General features: G+C 50.2%; 1 protein-coding gene across 2 annotated transcripts in view; it reads left to right on the forward strand.

Moving 5' to 3' along the window:
* Positions 1–18,504, forward strand: part of SHROOM2 (shroom family member 2) — a 163,021-nt gene that overhangs the window by 101,353 nt on the left and 43,164 nt on the right. For both annotated transcript variants that reach the window (XM_054470833.2, XM_054470834.2), the window contains exons 3-5: positions 3,216–3,347; positions 6,570–8,910; positions 10,395–10,495. In XM_054470833.2, coding sequence (XP_054326808.1) covers positions 3,216–3,347; positions 6,570–8,910; positions 10,395–10,495 — 2,574 coding nt within the window. The remainder of the gene's footprint in view (positions 1–3,215; positions 3,348–6,569; positions 8,911–10,394; positions 10,496–18,504) is intronic.

Genomic DNA, 18,504 nt, shown 5'->3' on the forward strand with positions numbered 1-18,504 from the left:
GGTGGTGTAAACAGTCACTGTGCTAGGGTTGCGGGCAGCAGACAGTCGCAGGGGGGTAGCAGCATTCCTGCCATGCAGATGAGATGGGGTTACTACATCTCTAAGGCAGTGCTCCAGCTGCAGGGCTGCAGATGTTCCATATCTGTGCTGCCCATGCAGTAGCCACTACCCACATGTGGCCATTGAGCACTCGCAATGTGGCCAGAATGACCAAGGAACTGAACTTTGGATTTTGTCACTTTGAATAAATTAACCACTTATGAATAAGGATAAGTGACTTCCCTCCTCCCTCTTGCCTCGTCAGTGGCTACACCCGGGATTGATGTGCATCTGTCCAGGGCCAAAGCTAGGAATAGAGGCAGGGCACAGCTGTGACTCACTCTCTCCCTTCCCCCATGACAGGCGCCTTCCGCGGGGCTGGCTTGAGCAGCAGCAGATGCCCAGAAGCTTTGGGCCTTGGTTCTGGCTGCCGGCTGGGTTCCTAAGTCTTTTTCCACATTGCCTCTGCAGGGGCCATACGTGCAAATGACTTCCTTCTCTCCTGTGTCTGGTGCGTGGGGCCAGAGGTTGGGCGACAGCTGGGGCTGCCTGGTGTCGCTTTCCATACGGCCTTATCCGCGTGGCTCACTTGGGCTTCCTCATGCCATGGCATGGCATGGTCACTGGATTCCTCATAATCTATCACACATATATATTTTTTAAAAGACAGGGTCTTGCTCCGTCCCCCAGGCTGGAGTGCAGTAGCGCAAACACGGCTCACTGCAGCCTCAACCTCCTGGGCTCAAATCATCCTCCCGCCTCATTCTCCCTAGTAGCTGCAACCACAGATGCGCGCCACCACGCCCGGCTGATTTTTAAATTTTGTGCAGAGATGGGGTCTTGCTATGCTACCCAGGCTGATCTCAAACTCCTAGCCGAAAGCAATCCTCCCACGGCAGTCTCTCAAAGTGCTGGGATTACAGGTGTGAGTCACAGCACCCGGCCATTTGCATGCATACTTTGTGAGAACAAAATCTGTTGCTAATATTCTTATATGTGCTTGCTAATGGTAGTTTATCTGGGGGAACTTTTATTGTACCCGTGGAGAACTGCTGACCCTCTAAACCAGCTAGTAGCCCAGTTATTCCCATAGCAGGGTTGAACTAGCGTCGTCTTGAGTGTCAGACATTTTCTTTTCCTAGCCTTCTCTTTTTCTCCCCTTTCCTCCAGTTTCAGTCAGTCTAGTTTATTTTCTTCATTAATTAACTATAAAGGAAGATGAAAGAAGTTGTGGATGTCATAGCACAGAGAAAGCCAGCTGAAAATGAAATTCACATGGCCAGAACCTTCCTTACAAGGATTTTGAGAAATTCCATGAGGTACAGTCTGGGTTTTACAGTTGCTTTCCTTCCATGGGGTGCTGAATTTGTCTTTTATACTTTCTCTTTGGTTCCTGGGAAACTATCATAAAATCAGCATGTTACACATTTTGCCACCCGTATACTTTTCCTCGTTAAAATGATCTGAGTCATCGAAAGGTTTGTGTTATAAATGCTTTTCAGTTTTATTTTGTAAAATGTTCTTTATTGCATAATATTCTTTAATGTTTTTGCCTGCTGGGAAAAACATCTGATCTCCACAAAGTATGTAAAGAGGCCCACTTGAGCTCATTCTCCATTCTTGATTGGGTTATCAGCTGTCAGTTCTGTCCCAAATTAGAGAAACGTAAAGCTGGCTTCCTACCATGAGGCTGGAGAAGTGAGCTCGGGAGGAGGATCTCACGCCCGGCAGTGTTCCCCTGGAGGCCCTGTTGCATTACCGACATCCATCGGGATTTCTAACCAGACACACCTCATCACATCTGGGCAGATGTGGCCAAGACACTAAGAAGCCACATATGGGATGGTGGGGACTGTGGCGGGGGAGCCCAGGAAAGCTCCTCCATGTTCAGGAGCCCTGGCTGAAGGGACTCTAGCCTTTTGGTGTGGGTTGTCATGACTCCCTGGGGTGATCTTTGGTTGACTAAGAGGCTCAGGGGAAGATGTGGCTACTAGTCTTAGTTAAACAGAAGGTGGCTGTCTTTACTTTGTTACCTAGGTAAATAGACACAGATAAGCTGTCTGAACTCTGTGTGACTCAGCCGCCTGGGGGACCCATATACCTTTTCTCCAGCAAAAGATAGGAGATTCTGTTTGTGTTCATATTGGGGCAGGGAGAGGGCAAAATTTGCTTACTTATTTATTTAGAATAAATGTTATTTATTTTTGCATTTGTAAGATTTTAAATTGACAAGTTAACAGTTGTCCATATTTATGGAGGAACACATTTTAGAGATAAGGGCTGGCCGGGTGTGGTGGCTCACACCTGTAATCCCAGTACTTTGGGAGGCCAAGGTGAGTGGATCACTTGAGGTCAGGAGTTCAAGACCAGCCTGGCCAACATGGTAAAACCTGGTCTCTGCTAAAAATACAGAAATTAGCTGGGCGTGGTGGTGAGCGCCTGTAATCCCAGCTACTTGGGAGGCTAAGGCAGGAGAATCGCTTGAACCTGGGAGGCCCAGGTTGCAGCGAGCCAAGATCATGCCATTGCACTCCAGCCTGGGCGACAAAGTGAGACTCTGTCTCAAAAATAAAATAAAAATAAAGAGAAGGGCTGCTGCACATCTAGAGCCTGTGATTCCCACTCTGCATTAGGGCAAATGGGTGGTGAACAAAAATCTAAAAAGAAGGTGTGGGTTTGGATTCAGCGGGCAACCCCTGAACATGGTGCCGTGCGCCTGCCTGAGTTGCTGTGACCAGTGTCAGTCTCTGTACTGTTGGGCACAAGCGTGCGCTCTGTGCGCATTCCCTAAACCCCCTGCACTGTTTGGCTCGAGTGCGCACGCGCTGCTTGCGGTCCTCGAGCCCCCTGCACTGTTTGGCACGAGCACGCGTGCGCTGCGTGCGGTCCTTGAGCCCCCTGCACTGTTTGGCACGAGAGTGCACGTGCTGTGGGTGGTCTCCAAGTCCCCTGCACTGTTCGTTTGGCACAAGCGCACACGTGCTATGTGCGGTCCCAAGCCCCCTGCACTGTTTGGCACAAGCGCACGTGCGCTGTGTGCGGTCCTCAAGCCCCCTGCACTGTTTGGCACGAGCGTGTGCCCTGTATGCGGTCCCCGAGCCCCCTGCACTGTTTGGCACGAGGGTGAGCGCTGTGTGCAGTCCCTGACCCCCCGCCTCCCCTGTGTTCTTTTCTAGGAGGAGCGAGCTGGGCTGGAGACCTCACTCCTGGCATGCCACCAAGTTCTCTGACAGCCACCCTGAGCTAGTGGCCTCCCCGTTCACCTCCACCAGCGGCTGTCCTTCTTGGTCCGGCCGACACCACGCGAGGTAGGCACCCATTCCCGTCCAGGATGTCGGGTTTGTTCAGCCTTCTGCAGGGAGCGCACTCCTGACTGCAGAATGATTTTGATGTTTCTGATGAGACTGGGCCACTGACACATAATCACAGTTGGAGTGCTCTGAATTTTTGACTGAACCAGCAAGCGTGTGACACAAAATGAAATGGCAAGACAAGGCATGAGCAAGAAGGGGCGCATGGGACTTGGGTTTCAGCCAAGCTTCTTTGGGATTGGCCAGGTGGGATGCCAGGCAGTAGGGTTCTGAGCCGGTGGGGTGGCATCCACGGCACCCCTCTCCTTTCCAGGGTTTTTACACACGGACTGGAAGGCAGGAGATATATATGGGGCGGCAGGTGTATCTTGTAAAAGCTCCCAAGAGGTTCTTCAAGCTTTGGTAGCCTCTTCTCAACCCTCTTGGAGTTAGTGGCAGTATCCTCACTAGTCTCCTGCTAAGAGGATGGCAGTAACAGCAGATAGTCTGGTTTTGGTGGGCGTGTGTGGATGTCTTCCTGCTTGTGTGAGTGTGTGTGTGTATCTGTGTGTGTTTACGGGTGTCAGTGTGTGTGGGGGGGTGTGAGTGTGCATGTGTATTTCTACACGTTTGTGTGTGTGTGTGTCCTTGTATGTGTATGAGTGTTCATGTGTCTGTGTTCGTATGTGCCTGTATGTGTGCATGTGTGTGCACATGTATATGTGTATGTGAGTGTGTATCAGTGAGCATGTTTGGTGTGTGTGTGTGTGTGTGTGTGCGTGCAGGTATGTGTCTGTGTTTGGAGCTAATGTAACCACTCAGTTTTTGGCTGTTAATAAATACTGGTCTTGGCTGGGCACAATGGTTCACGTCCGTAATCCCAACACTTTGGGAAGCTAAGGTGGGAAGATTGCTTGAGTTCAAGACCACCCGGGACAACACAGCAAGACCCCATCTCTATTAAAAATAAAAGAAAATTAGCTGGGCATTGTGTGCACACCTGTAGTTCCAGCTACTCAGGAGACTGAGGCAGTAGGATCACTGAAGCCCAGGAGTTCGAGGCTGCAGTGAGCTATGATTGCACTACCGCACGGCAGTCTGGGCAACAGAGCAAGACCTCGTCTCTTAAAAAAAAAAAAAAAAAAAAGAAAGAAAGAAAAAAAAAAATACTGGTCCATAAAATTGCATGGTAAAGATTTATATGACACGAAGGAAAGACAACTGAAATATAACATTACCCCTAAAGTGAGAAAAGATGATGGTATTTAGAGCCCAGTGTATTTTTTTGGGGAAAAAAAAACCACACAGATTCTCAACTGAGTAGTAACACTTAAGTGAACAGTGGGCCTTTTATTTTATTCCTGAAGTGACTTAAGGTGATGAGATCTCCATTAAGCCCATTTGGCAGTCTCTTGATGAAAGAAACATGCACCCTGCCCACATCTGTGTGGAAACAGTGCTCAGAGTTCTCTAGATCTGCTTGGACTTGGGATCTTGCAGAAAAATCCCTTCCAGAATACTGGTGGGTAGTCAGGAGCATGCCCCGGGTTTGAGGATACGTGGTCTGTTCTTATAGAAGATGATGGGAAACCCAAACAGTCCTCTCCCTCCCATAGATGACAGCCAGTTGTTCTCCAGTGTTCTGTCCTGGTCACACGGTTCTCTCATCCTCACTCTCCCCCAACCTAGTGGAGCCACAGCTTCTTCCTGTTGAAGGGTGAACATCTCAGCTTTGTTGAGCTTTAAAGAAAGCACTTAACATCCTGGATAAATAGTTTCACCATTGAGAGCTCTCAGTCACACACAGTTATTACCTTACAGAGGAATCAATGTCTCAACTCACCGTTAATTTCATCCTCTTAGACGCCATCCTGTTTAGGAGCCTGTGTTTTTTGGTGTGAGTGTCAATAACTCTGTAGGGTGTAACCAGTTAGCTGAAAGCTGAACACGGCAGTGTGTGATATTATTATTATTATTATTATCTTTGAAACAGGGTTTTACTCCTTTGCCCAGGCTGGAGTGCAGTGGCGCAGTCACAGCTCACTGCAGCCTCAACAACCCAGGCTCAAGCCATTTTCCCACCTCAGCCTCCCAAGTAGCTGGGACTACAGGCATGCACCACCACATCCAGCTAATTTTTTAAAAAGTTTTTATAGAGATGGGGGTCTCACTATGTTGCTAAGTAAGGCTGGTCTCAAACTCCTGGCCTCAAGTGATCCTCCAGCCTCAAGTGATCCTCCTGCCTTAGCCTCTCAAAGCACTGGGATTTCAGGTGTGAGCCACCAAATCTGGTCTGTAACAGGCTAGCTAGTAAATGTTTTTGGCTTTGCAGGCCACACATCTCTGTTGCAGTTACTCAGCTCTGCCATTATAGCACGAGAGCAGCCACAGACAATATGCAGACACATGGGCACAGTTGGGTTCCAGTAAAGCTTCACATATGAACTGAAATTTGAATTTCATATCATTTTCACAGGGGAAATAGGAGAAATAGTATGCCTCTGATTTCTTCTCCCACCATAAAACATACAAAAACCATTTGGGCTGGGTGCGGTGGCTCATATCTGTAATCCCAGCACTTTGGGAGGCCGAGGCGGGCAGATCACTTGAGGTCAGGAATTCGAGACCAGCCTGGCCAACATGGTGAAACCCCGTCTCTACTAAAAATACAAAAAAATTAGCCGGGCACAGTGGCAAGCACCTATAATCCCAGCTACTCGGGAGGCTGAGGCAGGAGAATCGCTTGAACCCAGGAGGCAAAGGTTGCAGTGAGCTGAGATCACGCCTCTGCACTCCAGCCCTAGGTGACAGAGTGAGACTGTCTCAAAAAAAAAAAACCAAAAAAAAAACACCCCAAAATCAACAACAACAACCTGAGTTATGGTGTGGCCACCCCTGTGCTTAACTGTTGATTGACCATAGACGTGTAAATGCAGACGTTGCCTGCCAACGATCCGGGCATCAGGCTGAGAATGTGCGCTAGGGTTGCAAGGCATCTGTTTGGTAAAAAGGCATGTAACAGGGAGGACAAAGTCTTTTCAGCCTGTGCCCAGTTTCTCCGTGTCTCTACTAAAATCCAGATGTGCTGAGCTGCAACCTCAGCCTCAGCAACTTCACCCTGGGAAGTTACTGTTTGGCGTTTTGGTATTTCCACGGAGGGCCAGCTGCGTCCACCACCTTGCCCTTTGCCATTGCTGTTGCTAAGCACACCATGCCTTGTCCTTCTTCTCATTCTTGCAGTTCTTCCTCCCACGACCTGTCCAGTTCCTGGGAGCAGACGAACTTACAGCGCACCTTAGATCACTTCAGCTCCCTGGGGAGCGTTGACAGCCTGGACCACCCCTCCGGTCGCCTCTCAGTGGCCAAGTCCAACAGCAGCATCGACCACCTGGGCAGCCACAGCAAGCGTGACTCGGCCTACGGCTCCTTCTCCACCAGCTCTAGCACTCCTGACCACACCTTGTCCAAAGCCGACACGTCCTCCGCAGAGAACATCCTCTACACTGTGGGCCTCTGGGAGGCTCCCAGGCAGGGTGGCCGGCAGGCCCAGGCCGCAGGCGACCCTCAGGGCTCGGAGGAGAAGCTCAGGTGTTTCCCACCCAGGGTCCCCAGTGACAGCGGCAAAGGCCCCAGGCCAGAGTACAATGCCGAGCCCAAGCTGGCTGCCCCTGGGAGGTCCAATTTTGGGCCAGTCTGGTATGTTCCCGATAAGAAGAAAGCACCATCATCCCCACCTCCTCCCCCTCCCCCTCTCCGCAGTGACAGCTTTGCTGCCACCAAGAGCCATGAGAAGGCCCAGGGCCCTGTGTTCTCAGAGGCGGCTGCAGCACAGCACTTTACGGCCCTGGCCCAGGTTCAGCCTCGTAGTGACTGGAGACCAGAGCTCGCCGATCGGCCTTGGAGGTCAGCACACCCGGGGAGCCTCGGGAAGGGATCGGGAGGCCCGGGCTGCCCGCGGGAGGCCCGTGCAGACAGTAGCTGGCCGCCCTCCAAGGATGGAGCTTCCAGTAGGCTGCAGGCCTCTCTGTCCAGCTCAGATGTGCGCTTCCCTCAGTCTCCTCATAGCGGCCGCCACCCTCCCCTGTACAGCGACCACAGCCCCCTCTGTGCTGACAGCCTTGGGCAGGAGCCAGGGGCTGCCAGCTTCCAGAACGACAGCCCTCCTCAGGTGAGGGGGCTCAGCAGCTGTGACCAGAAGCTGGGGAGCGGCTGGCAGGGCCCCCGGCCCTGTGTGCAGGGAGGCCCGCAAGCGGCACAGTTCTGGGTGGGATGCTGGCCTTCTGACACGGCCCCTGGAGCCCTCGAGAGTCTTCCCCCACCCACGGTGGGCCAGAGCCCACGCCATCACCTACCTCAGCCTGAGGGTCCTCCAGATGCCTGCGAGACAGGACAGTGTTACCCGCTGGACGCAGGGGCCGAGGGCTGCTCCGCGGGAGCCCAGGAGCCTCCCAGGGCCAGCCGTGCAGAAAAAGCCAGCCAGAGGCTGGCAGCCAGCATCACGTGGGCAGATGGGGAGAGCAGCAGGATCTGCCCGCAGGAGACGCCCCTGTTGCACTCCCTGACCCAGGAGGGGAAGCGCCGGCCTGAGAGCAGTCCAGAGGACAGCGCCACCAGACCGCCACCGTTCGACGCCCACGTGGGCAAGCCCACCCGGAGAAGCGACCGCTTTGCCACCACCCTGCGGAATGAGATCCAGATGCATAGAGCCAAGCTGCAGAAGAGCCGGAGCACAGTGGCTCTGACTGCAGCAGGCGAGGCGGAGGATGCCACCAGCCGCTGGAGGGCCGGGTTGGGAGGTGGCGCCCAGGAAGGACCCCTTGCTGGCACCTATCAAGACCACCTGAAAGAGGCCCAAGCCCGGGTCCTGAGGGCCACGTCCTTCAAGCGCCGCGACTTGGACCCCAACCCAGCACACCTATACCCAGAGTCACTGGAACACCGGATGGGGGATCCAGATGCTGTCCCCCACTTCTGGGAGGCAGGCCTGGCCCAGCCACCCTCATCTACAGGTGGCGGCCCCCACCCCCCCCGCATTGGAGGCCGGAGACGGTTCACAGCTGAGCAGAAACTGAAGTCCTACTCGGAACCTGAGAAGATGAACGAGGTAGGCCTCACGAGGGGCTGCAGTCCTCACCAGCACCCCAGGACATCTGAGGATACTGTGGGCACGTTTGCTGACAGGTGGAAGTTTTTTGAGGAAACGAGCAAACCTGTTTCCCAGAGGCCTGCCCAGAAGCAAGCTCTTCACGGAATCCCGAGAGACAAGCCAGAGAGGCCGTGGACAGTGGGCCGCACATGTGAGGGCACGGAGCCCTGGTCGCGCACCACCTCCCTTGGGGACAGCCTCAACGCTCACAGCGCAGCGGAGAAGGCAGGGACTTCAGACCCGCCGCGGAGGCTTGGCACCTTTGCAGAGTATCAGGCCTCCTGGAAGGAACAGAGGAAGCCTCTGGAGGCCAGGAGCTCCGGGCGCTGCCACTCAGCGGATGACATCCTGGATGTGAGCCTGGACCCACACGAGAGGCCGCAGCACGTTCATGGGAGGTCCCGGTCTTCACCATCCACAGACCACTACAAGCAGGTAAGCATGGAGCCACAGCCCCCTTGACCATCATCTTAACCCAAGGACAGGACACACCCAGAATGCACTGGCTGGCGCCAGGGCTACTCAGCTCCAGCTGTGCGAGCATTTACCTTTTCCAGATCTCCTAGTGTCCTCTGTGTTAGAGGTATTTGGGGACAAAGTTGACACCTTCAAGGCAATTTAAACTGCCATATTCCCGAAAACCCATATTTCTCATTCCCGTTCTCGTTGCCATAATCTCTGGCTTTAACTGAGTTTCCCTTTAAGTAGCTTGCTCCTACCTTCATACTCAGCAAAGAACTTGGAGGGAGAAACTGTGGAAAATGATAACTAACGCCTCTGACATGGAAATGTGTGGTTTATGTAAAAGCTTAAAATGACATACAGTAGCCACCTTTCAAACACTGATGGATGACATTTAATATTTATAGTATTTGGGTTTTTTTAGTATTCTGTTTTTTGCAAGTATTTTCAAGGATTGTTCTGGGACAAAATGTATTTAAAACACATTAAGTGATTGCACTTTATTAAGGTGAGAGTTTTGATGGTGAGAGTTGATGTCCAGCTTTGTAGAAAACTGCATATTTCTTAGCCCTGCTTCAAAGTTAACAGTCCCTTTCTCTCTTGCACCTACCCCCTTTGAAAGCTTTTTCTCCCTATTACATCTGCACTTGCACATCTCAAAGAAAAAAAAAGTTCCGCAATGATAGATGCAGTTTCTTTTTAAAAGAATCCAGGGTGGGTGCGGTGGTGCATTTGCAGTTCTAGCACTTTGGAAGAGCGAGGAAGGATGATCACTTGAGGCCAGGAGTTCCAGACCAGTCTGGGCAACAAAGCAAGACCTTATCTCTACAAAAAAAGAAAAAAAAAACTTAGACAGGTGTGGCGGTGCCCAAGGAGGTTCAGGTTGCGGTGAACTGTGTTCTCACCACTATACTCCAGCCTGGGCAAAAGAGCAAGACCCTGTCTCAAAAAAAAAAAAAAAAAAAAAAAAAAAGAACCACTAGTAATTTAATACAAGATACCTAATATGTGCATGGAAAGAAGGCTGCTGGTTTGCTCTGTGGTGTCCCAGCCCTGAAAATCCACACAGATGCTGTGAGTGTTTATTTCCACTGTTGGATACCCTGGCTTGTGGCTATTCGGCATGACCTCTGAGAATTCCATGCTTGCTCTGTCAGGAGCAAAGAATCCCAGGCTCTGACGAGTACTAGAGCTTGAGGCTTCACCGCTGTAATTTGTGACCAGCTGTATTTTATTTTTTTTGGCCAATTGTGCCACACGGTTTTACAGGCTTCACGTAGGAGTTGTTTCCTGCCCAGAACAGAAGTGGACGCGGGGTCTTAGTTCAGTCGTCTCAATGAAATGCTTTGTAGAACTGCCCTGGCAAGGCAAACCCACAAATGAGGGCTTTCATAATCACAGATGTCCTGAGGAAGGCAGCTTGAGGACTTGGTGTCTCATTATGTTGCCCTTTGCAGGAAGCTTCTGTCGAACTGCGAAGGCAGGCAGGGGACCCCGGCGAGCCCAGAGAAGAGCTTCCCTCCGCAGTCCGGGCCGAGGAGGGACAGTCCACGCTGAGGTGGGTGAAATTTGGATTCAGAGTTACTGAAGAGGCGTCTGAGGGTGGGCTTCTGTACGGTGGGCGGGTGCTTGGTTAACATGGCTAGACGTCTGGCTTTTGCCAAACCCAGAGCGGCTGAAATCCGGCGTGATTTCTAGCATCCCTGATGTACTGGAGGTCTGGGCAGAGCCTGTGCACCCTGCAGCCCTGCCCGGAAACACATCCCAGGGCGGGGAGGCCTTCTTACACGGCGGTGACATTTTTTGGTTCTTAAAATGGCTACTGTGTTTTCCGCACGGTGAGACTGCTTATGGAGACATAATGAGAAGTCCAGTTTAACATAGTGGAGCTGCACGCTTTGCACAGAGCGCCTTATGGAAGGGCAGCTTTAGCTATCTAGCACACAGCTGTGTGCCTAGCCGCGGCCTGGAAATCAGAGTTGCCTCTAAGAATTGTTAGTAAGAAAGGAACAGGGCAGGCCTTCCTAAATTGGGCCTAGTTAATGAGTTAATTTTGAGCTTTAAAATAGAAATCGAGTTAGTCAACTCCCAAAGAGAGGCTGCAAGCATCTGCAGGAACCATGGCAGCAGCAGGAGATTAGAGCGTTTTGTGCTGTAATTTCAGAATGTGCGCCATAGCTGCTTAGTTGAGGCAAGGGCAGGGTTAGATTAAATACATAGTATAATCTGGGCTGGGCGTGGTGGTTCACACCTGTATTCCCAGCACTTTGGGAGGCTGAGGCAGGTGAATCGCTTGAGCCCGGGAGTTCAAGACCCGCCTGGGCAACATGGTGAGATCCCATCTCTACTAAAAATAGAAAAAAAAAAAAATTAGCCAGGTGTGGTGGCAGATGCCTGTAGTCCCAGCTACGCTGGAGGCTGAGCTACTCGCTTGAACCTGGGAAGTGGACGTTGCAGTGAATGGGGATCGCACCACTGCACTCCAGCCTGGGCAACAGAGTGAGACCCTGTCTCAAAAAAAAAAAAAAAAAAGTATAATCTTCCCCTTCATCACACGAGGAGGGCAGGAGGAGAGTGTGCGTCTCTGCAGAAGATGTGGTGCAATCTTGTTTTAAAAAGGCGGATGGAGGGATGGGAGTAAATGCACGACAGGGTCCCCGGGTGTGGATTTTTCTGTCGCCTTGAGAATGTTGTGTGATTGCCGTGACATTCGCATTAAACACTGACCTCAAAACTCAAGGTTCTGTTGCAGAAATTACCAATTTAAAAGTTTGCTTTCAAGAGCCTCATGTAATGGGGTTTTATTTCATTTGGCCTTAAACAGAGCTGTTAGCCTTCTACAAGGGGATCAAATATTTATGTGACTCTGCAACGACAGGATTGATATTGTGTGTGTGCTTGTGTAGGAAGTCTCTGCAGTTACTTAACAGACTCTGAGGCTGAAACCAAGAATGTGTGGGTCAGAAAGGCCGACGAATAATCCACCTACAGAATTTAGCTGTGTCTGAGAAGCACAATTAGAGCTTTATGACTGTGGATTCCAAGTAGGTCACGTGCCGAGCACCAGCTGCAGTCTGTTTTCCAAGCCAGCTCCCAGGCCGTTGAGACCGGCCGTGCGGTGCATCGTGGGCAGTGCTCGATGGGCTCTGCACATGCGGGCCTTGCTCTGCCTGATGCCACGAGTGTATCATCTGTGCAGAGGGCACCCGTGCTGGTGAGAGTGTATAGCTCTGCAGTGCATGGAGGGGGTCGCCCTGAACAGCTGTCACGTGCAGGCTGTGTGTGAGTGAGTGAATGGCACTGTCAATACTGAAAGGGTCGAGAGGAAGCGGGGCCCCCTGCTTCATTCATTCATCAAGGCCATGTCTCCCAGCAGACTGCATAACCACTCCAAAGAAATTAGTTCCAGAAACTCTCTGCTTTTGAGCTACCAACCCAGCAATTTTCAGAATTGTTGGGTGCGGTTTTTTTTTTGAGTGGTGAGGCGCGATGAAATTCGAGAATATGTAGGTTGAAAAGTTGTTTTCAACTTTTTTCAGAGACTCTTTAATTTCTGAAGGACCAGCAAGAAAGAATGCACTTGAAAAATTTCAATGGAGAATAATAGAAGTCAAAGTTCAGGCAAGGGATTGTTCTTTGCCCACCAAAAAGAAAATCTAGAATACAAAGGTTTGAAGATACCCAGTGTTTTGCATAAGTTTAAAATAACGTAAACATGTCTGTGTAAATCATATGAAGTGCTGCTCTGATAATCGATGCATAACAAAAAGTATGTATTGTTGTATTCTGTTTGGATAACAAAAGAATGTTGAGATCGGAATTATTTTTTGTTGTTGTTGCTCATGTGAACCAAATAGAGATAACATTTTTTGTGAAGTTCAAGATCCTGTGTTAATAGAAAGACAAGTAGGGCAGATTGAAGTGATGATACTTTTTTTTAAGTTACATGATGCTTCAGAAGCTCAGAGGAGAGAGAGCAAAGTGACTTCTGGCTGGGTTATGGGAGAAACAGGTGGTGTTTGAGCTAAAATAGAACTGAACCTGAGGGAGCAGACCCAGCACGTTTGCTTCCCTCCAGCTCTTCTGTCCTGAACAGCCCACTGCCCCTCACCCCCACTGCCATCAGAGGCTTTGCCTCAGACCCACAAGCTCAGGCATCATAGCCAGCTGGAGCCTGCTTTGGGGAAATGCTCTCTCCTGCTGACTTGGGGCCCCTTGAATGCTGGGTCTGTTTCCTAGTGTGGCCATAACAAACTCCCCAAGACTGGGGGGCTCGAACAACAGAAGTGGATTCTCCCACAGTCCTAGAGGCTGGAAGTTCCAGAGCAAGGTGTGAGCAGGGCTGGTTCCTCCTGGGGCCTCTCTCCTAGGCTTGTAGATGCCGTCTTCTCCCTGTGTCCTCACAAGGTCGTTCCTCTGCGCATATTTGTATCATTTCTTCTTATAAGGACCCCAGTCCTATTGGATCAGAGCCCTCCCCAATGGCCCTAATTACCTAATTTTGCCTTAATTACTTCTTCTAAGGCCCTGTCTTCCAATACAGTCACATTCTGAGATACTAAGAGTTACGGCTTCAGCACATTGATTTCATGGGGCACAGTTCAGTCCCTAATACTGGGAGAAATGTCCCTGCTTCTCCATTCTACCTTTATAGTAACCACTTCTACCTGCTGTCAGCTCTCTCAGGAAGTGTCATCCTACCCTTGAGCTGATCAGGCTTTACGTTCATGACAGATGTGAAAGCCTTTAAGATGAAGGGAAGAGAGGGAGCTGTCACCCTGTGGGTGGCACAGAAGAGGGGCATTTGGCAAAACCTGACTGGAGGGCTTTTTGAGAAACCTGTCTGGAGGGTTCCTTGGCACCATGCAACTGAAGGCTGACAGCCGTGCACACTTCTGGTTCAGTCAATCCATCTTTAAGAGTTTACCTTGAAAGTGGACATCCACTGCCCCATGAATGTGCTAACCTCTTCAGACTGGGATGGTTTGGCAGGGGGACAGTGACTCTTAAACTCACATCACGGATGTATTTGTACACCTTCACTATTCCTTGCTGTCTGCTGGGCTGGACTGTTGGCTCCTGGAAGACAGGATTTTACTTTTTCACTTCTCAGTACCCGTACCTGACATAATTCCTGCACAGATTACGTGCTCAATAAATGGTTGGATGGATGGAGGCACTGGTGGATGGACAGATGGGTGGATGAGTAGACAGATGGATGGATCAGTCCTCAGGTAGATAGTTGGAGGGTGGAGAGGGTGGGTGTATGAATAGTTGGATGGATGGAAGGGTAAGTGGATAGATGGATGGATGGATGCATGGATGGATACATGGATGAGATGTAGGGATGCATGGATGGATAGATGGATGAATGGAAGAGTAAGTGGATAGATGGATAGATGGGTATGTGGATGGATGCAGAGGTGTATGGATGGATGGATGGGAGGGTAAGTGGTTGGATGGACGAATGGAAAAGTAAGTGGGTGGGTGGGTGGGAGGATGGATGGATGGATGGATAAGTGGATGGATGGATGAAAGGGAGGGTGAGTGGGTGGATAGATGGGAGGGCAAGTGGATGGCTGGATACATGGGTGCATGGATGGATGGAGGCATGGGAAGGGGATGGATGAGTGAATGGAAGATAGATAGAAAGATGGGCAGGTGGATGTATAAGCAGATGGACTGGTGGCTGAATGGATAAATACCAGGCTGACCTTCCTTGAGTTAGTCTTTCTTGATTGTGGTCAATAATCTTTCCATACTGGTACATTCTGTGTCCTAAAATTTTATTTAGAATTTTAGTTTACACACTAGTAAGTGAAATGGCCTTTATTTATCCTTCTGCACTAGCATGGCATTTGGAATCAAGAAGACATAAACATCTCAAAATAAATTTGGTAGCACAGATTTGTTTTTGGTATGAGATTTTAGACCTTGTAGGAAAGTTTAGAGGTACCATATTTGTTCGTTGCTCTTCAATTTCGAGAGGCCTTGGGTGAGGACTGTGTTCTGGGTGGCTCCAGAGACTGGCACTGAAATGAGATCTGGGGGCGGCCCCCTGGAGCTGTGGGTGCTGGCAGTGTCTTCCTTCTCTGCCTTCTTGCAGCCACTTCCGCCCCCGCCTGCAGGAGCCACTGCCAAGCACTGATGAGCTGGCACTGACCTCAGGCTTGTATTTTGTTGGGACAGATGGGAGGGGAGGCAAAGAATGAGAGTATATCCTAAATCCCAATACCAGCCGCAAAATTGAATGCATACGAAATAGATCTCTTTAGGGAAAAATTTGCTTTCATATAATATTTATAAACAAGCTAAATGAACCTGAGGGTCATCTTCCTGGATGTTTTCCCTGAGAGGTGACTTGGTGTACACAGGTTCATGTGAAGACCAATTTTTCATTTACAAAACAAGCTCCTTCATGTAGATTTCAGAATAAGTAACAGAGATTTATCATCCAAGCTCTCCCCCTCATTTGTCACTTTAGGGCAGACGTTTGCTTTCCCTGGCCTTCAATTAGCTCAGGGCAATTGAAGCTTTCCATTCTGAGCTGCTGTGCTAGGTAATTATGAAGACTGTGCTGGATCCGGTCAGGATAAAAAGGTGAAACTTGATCTTGGAATTTTGTCGGGGCAGAGCCCAGCATTCTGCATAGCTTTGTACGGTGTAGTACTGCATGCTGAACAGAAAGGTTCTTGTGCAGGGAGTACTTGCGGATGTAACACCCTCACCCCAGAAGGGATAAACGGTAGCTGTAGGAGAGAGACTGCGGCATGGGTCTAGCAGGCTTGTCTTTATGTCTTTTTTTGATGTTTTTTGAGACAGGGTCTTGCCCCGTCACCCAGGCTGGAGTGCAGTAGTGCGACCTCTGCTCACTGCAGCCTCCACCTCCTGGGCTCAAGTGATCCTCCCACCTCAGCCTCTGGAGTAGCTGGGACTACAGGTGCACACCACCATGCCAACTAATGTTTGTATTTTTTTTGTAAAGATGAGGTCTCACCATGTTGTCCAAGCTGGTCTTGAACTCCTGGGCTCAAGTGATCCACCCATCTCAGCCTCCCAAAGTGCTGAGATTACAGGTGTGAGCCACCACACCTGGCCTTGTTTTTATGCCTTACTTTGCAACTACAATTTCCCCTTACATTTATACCCATGGGGACTTAAGAAACCCAGAACCGAGACAGGCGGCCACCCGTTTGTTTACTTTTTGGTTTGGTCGCGTGATTCTACATTATTTAGAAGGAATAGCTTTCAGGTGATAGTTTATGGTTACAGGATTTCGGCTAAGGAGGAGAAACGAGAGCAGGGAGGCAGATCCACAAAGCCCTCGTATGGAGGGAGAAGCGTGCAAAAGGAGGGTGAAAGTGACCAACGCCCCAACATGCCAGAGCTGAGGGAAGCCAGAGGGAAATGCAGAGGAAAATTTAACTCAGGCATCTCAGTTCTAGATGGAGCAGGTAAGCAGTCTTCTACAAACAGAATTTGTGTCATTGAGCAGGGCACAGTGGCACGTGTCTCTAATCCCAGCACTTTGGGAGGCTGAGGCAGGAGGATCACTTGAGTCCAGGAGTTCGAGACCAGCTGGGGCAACCTAGCAATACTCCATCTCTACAAAAAATACAACAGTTGCTGCCCTGTGGTTGGGTGCCAACATACATAGCTGTACTTGCACAGGATCCTTGATCCCTCATGTGACTCCTAGGCTGTGGCCTGAGACTTGCCTTTCCAGAAGAATCCAGCCCTGTGGAAAGCTGCCCCTTTGTTTCCCAGCAGCCCCATCCCTGGAGCCCCCAGCGGCCTCTCTTGGGGGAGAGACTCCCGTAGCGCGTGCTGACGTGGCAGCCCCCCTCCACTCTGCCTGTCCTCTGGCCTCCTTTCTTGTCAGCTGGCTGCGTTCTTCAAAGCTCTCAGCCTCTGGGCTGACCTTGGCTGCGTTCGCATGTTACGGGATCCTTTGGGGCTTTCACCTTTCTCCAGAGAGCTACCTGGAAACATAGATGTCCATTCTCCCCTTTAGCTTCTTCCAGCCTCCATTCCTCTTGGCTGTGTCCTAGTCCAGTCCCCCACCCAGATTGGGCTGAGGTGACACAGACACCCACCCAGAAGTCTGTACAGATTGATAACCGATTGATTCATTGAAAGGGTCTTGCTCTGTCACCCAGGCTAGAGTGCAGTGGCACAATCATGGCTCACTGCAGCCTCAACCTCCAAGCTCAAGCGATCCTCCCGAGTAGCTGGGATCACAGGCATGAGCCAGCACACCTAGCTAATTAAAAAAAACAAAAAAAGTTTTTGTAGACAAGGCCTTGCCATGTTGCTCAGGCTGGCCTCAAACTCCTGGCCTCAAGTGATCCTCTTGCCTCGGCCTCTCAGAGTGCTGGGATTACAAGGGTGAGCCACCACACCACACCCAGCCAATGTGTTCATTTTTAAAGTTTGACTTAAGAGTCCCATAGATTCAGTGTCTTATGTGGCTGTTAGGTCCTTGCAGTTAGTCTCAGAAATCGATTTAGCTCATCTGTTTTCTGAAGGCCCACACATTTGAAATAAAAAAGGAAATCGTTCTGAGTCACCTCCTTCTCAATATAAATAGAAAATGCATTCAAGTATTCCCACAAGTTTTGTGTCTTTTAAATCTGCACAAACCCAAAGAATTCCTAGAGGAGGCCGCCAGAGCTAGCAGCACATGTCAGGTCTGCATCCCACCGGGCCAGCTGAGCAACCCACTTCAGGCCCCTTCATACCACACAACTCACCACCGCCTCCACCGCCAGGAGAATCCAGAAGGCCGGAGGGCGAGGGAGGACTGACGCGTGGGCGGTGACGGCGCGGGAGCCAGTGATGTATTTCTGCTTTGGGCTTTCTCACATGTGGCACTTGGAGCACATCCTTGGGAACATGTCTGTCCTCTTTGCCAGTTTAAATTTTTGTGTGTTCGTTTCCATACTAGCTCTTAGAATCTAAATCATGTGTTGTGGATGGTGTGCAAGACCATGGCTGTGTATGTGTGTGTGGGAGTCTCATTGACCACTGTGCTGACACAATTTCCCTTGGTGGAAGTAAAGAGTAAGTTCAGGACTCCCCTGTAAATGATGTGCTCCCCATGGATGAGGGACAGGAAGAACATCAGGGTACCGTGCCAGCAGAGCTCTGTGCCCTGTTAGTCGAAACAAAAGTGATGGCTGAGATGAGTCCTGTGGCACCCAGGAAACTTTGATAGCTGGGCCAAGAAGCAGCGGCACTGCAGTGCCCTGGGCCGCGAGCATCATGGTTCATGCTCAGCAAAGCCACATCACCTGTCATATAGACCTGACATCAGCTTTACAGTTTTGCTTGCATATAACTTGCAAATTTGTTTTGTGTTTTATAGCCTAAGAACCATTAAAATAAGGAAACAGATTTTATATATAGACATTTAACAGTCTAATAAAAAAAATTAAAACCACATATTGTATGATGCCATTTATATAAAATGTCCAGAATAGGCACATCCATAGATAGAAAGTAGATTAGTGGCTGCCAGGGGTTAAGGGGGGAGAAGTGAGGGAGAGACTGTTTATGGGCATGGGG

This window comes from Pongo pygmaeus, chromosome X (assembly GCF_028885625.2).
Source record: "Pongo pygmaeus isolate AG05252 chromosome X, NHGRI_mPonPyg2-v2.0_pri, whole genome shotgun sequence".
Taxonomy (NCBI): Eukaryota; Metazoa; Chordata; class Mammalia; order Primates; family Hominidae; genus Pongo; species Pongo pygmaeus.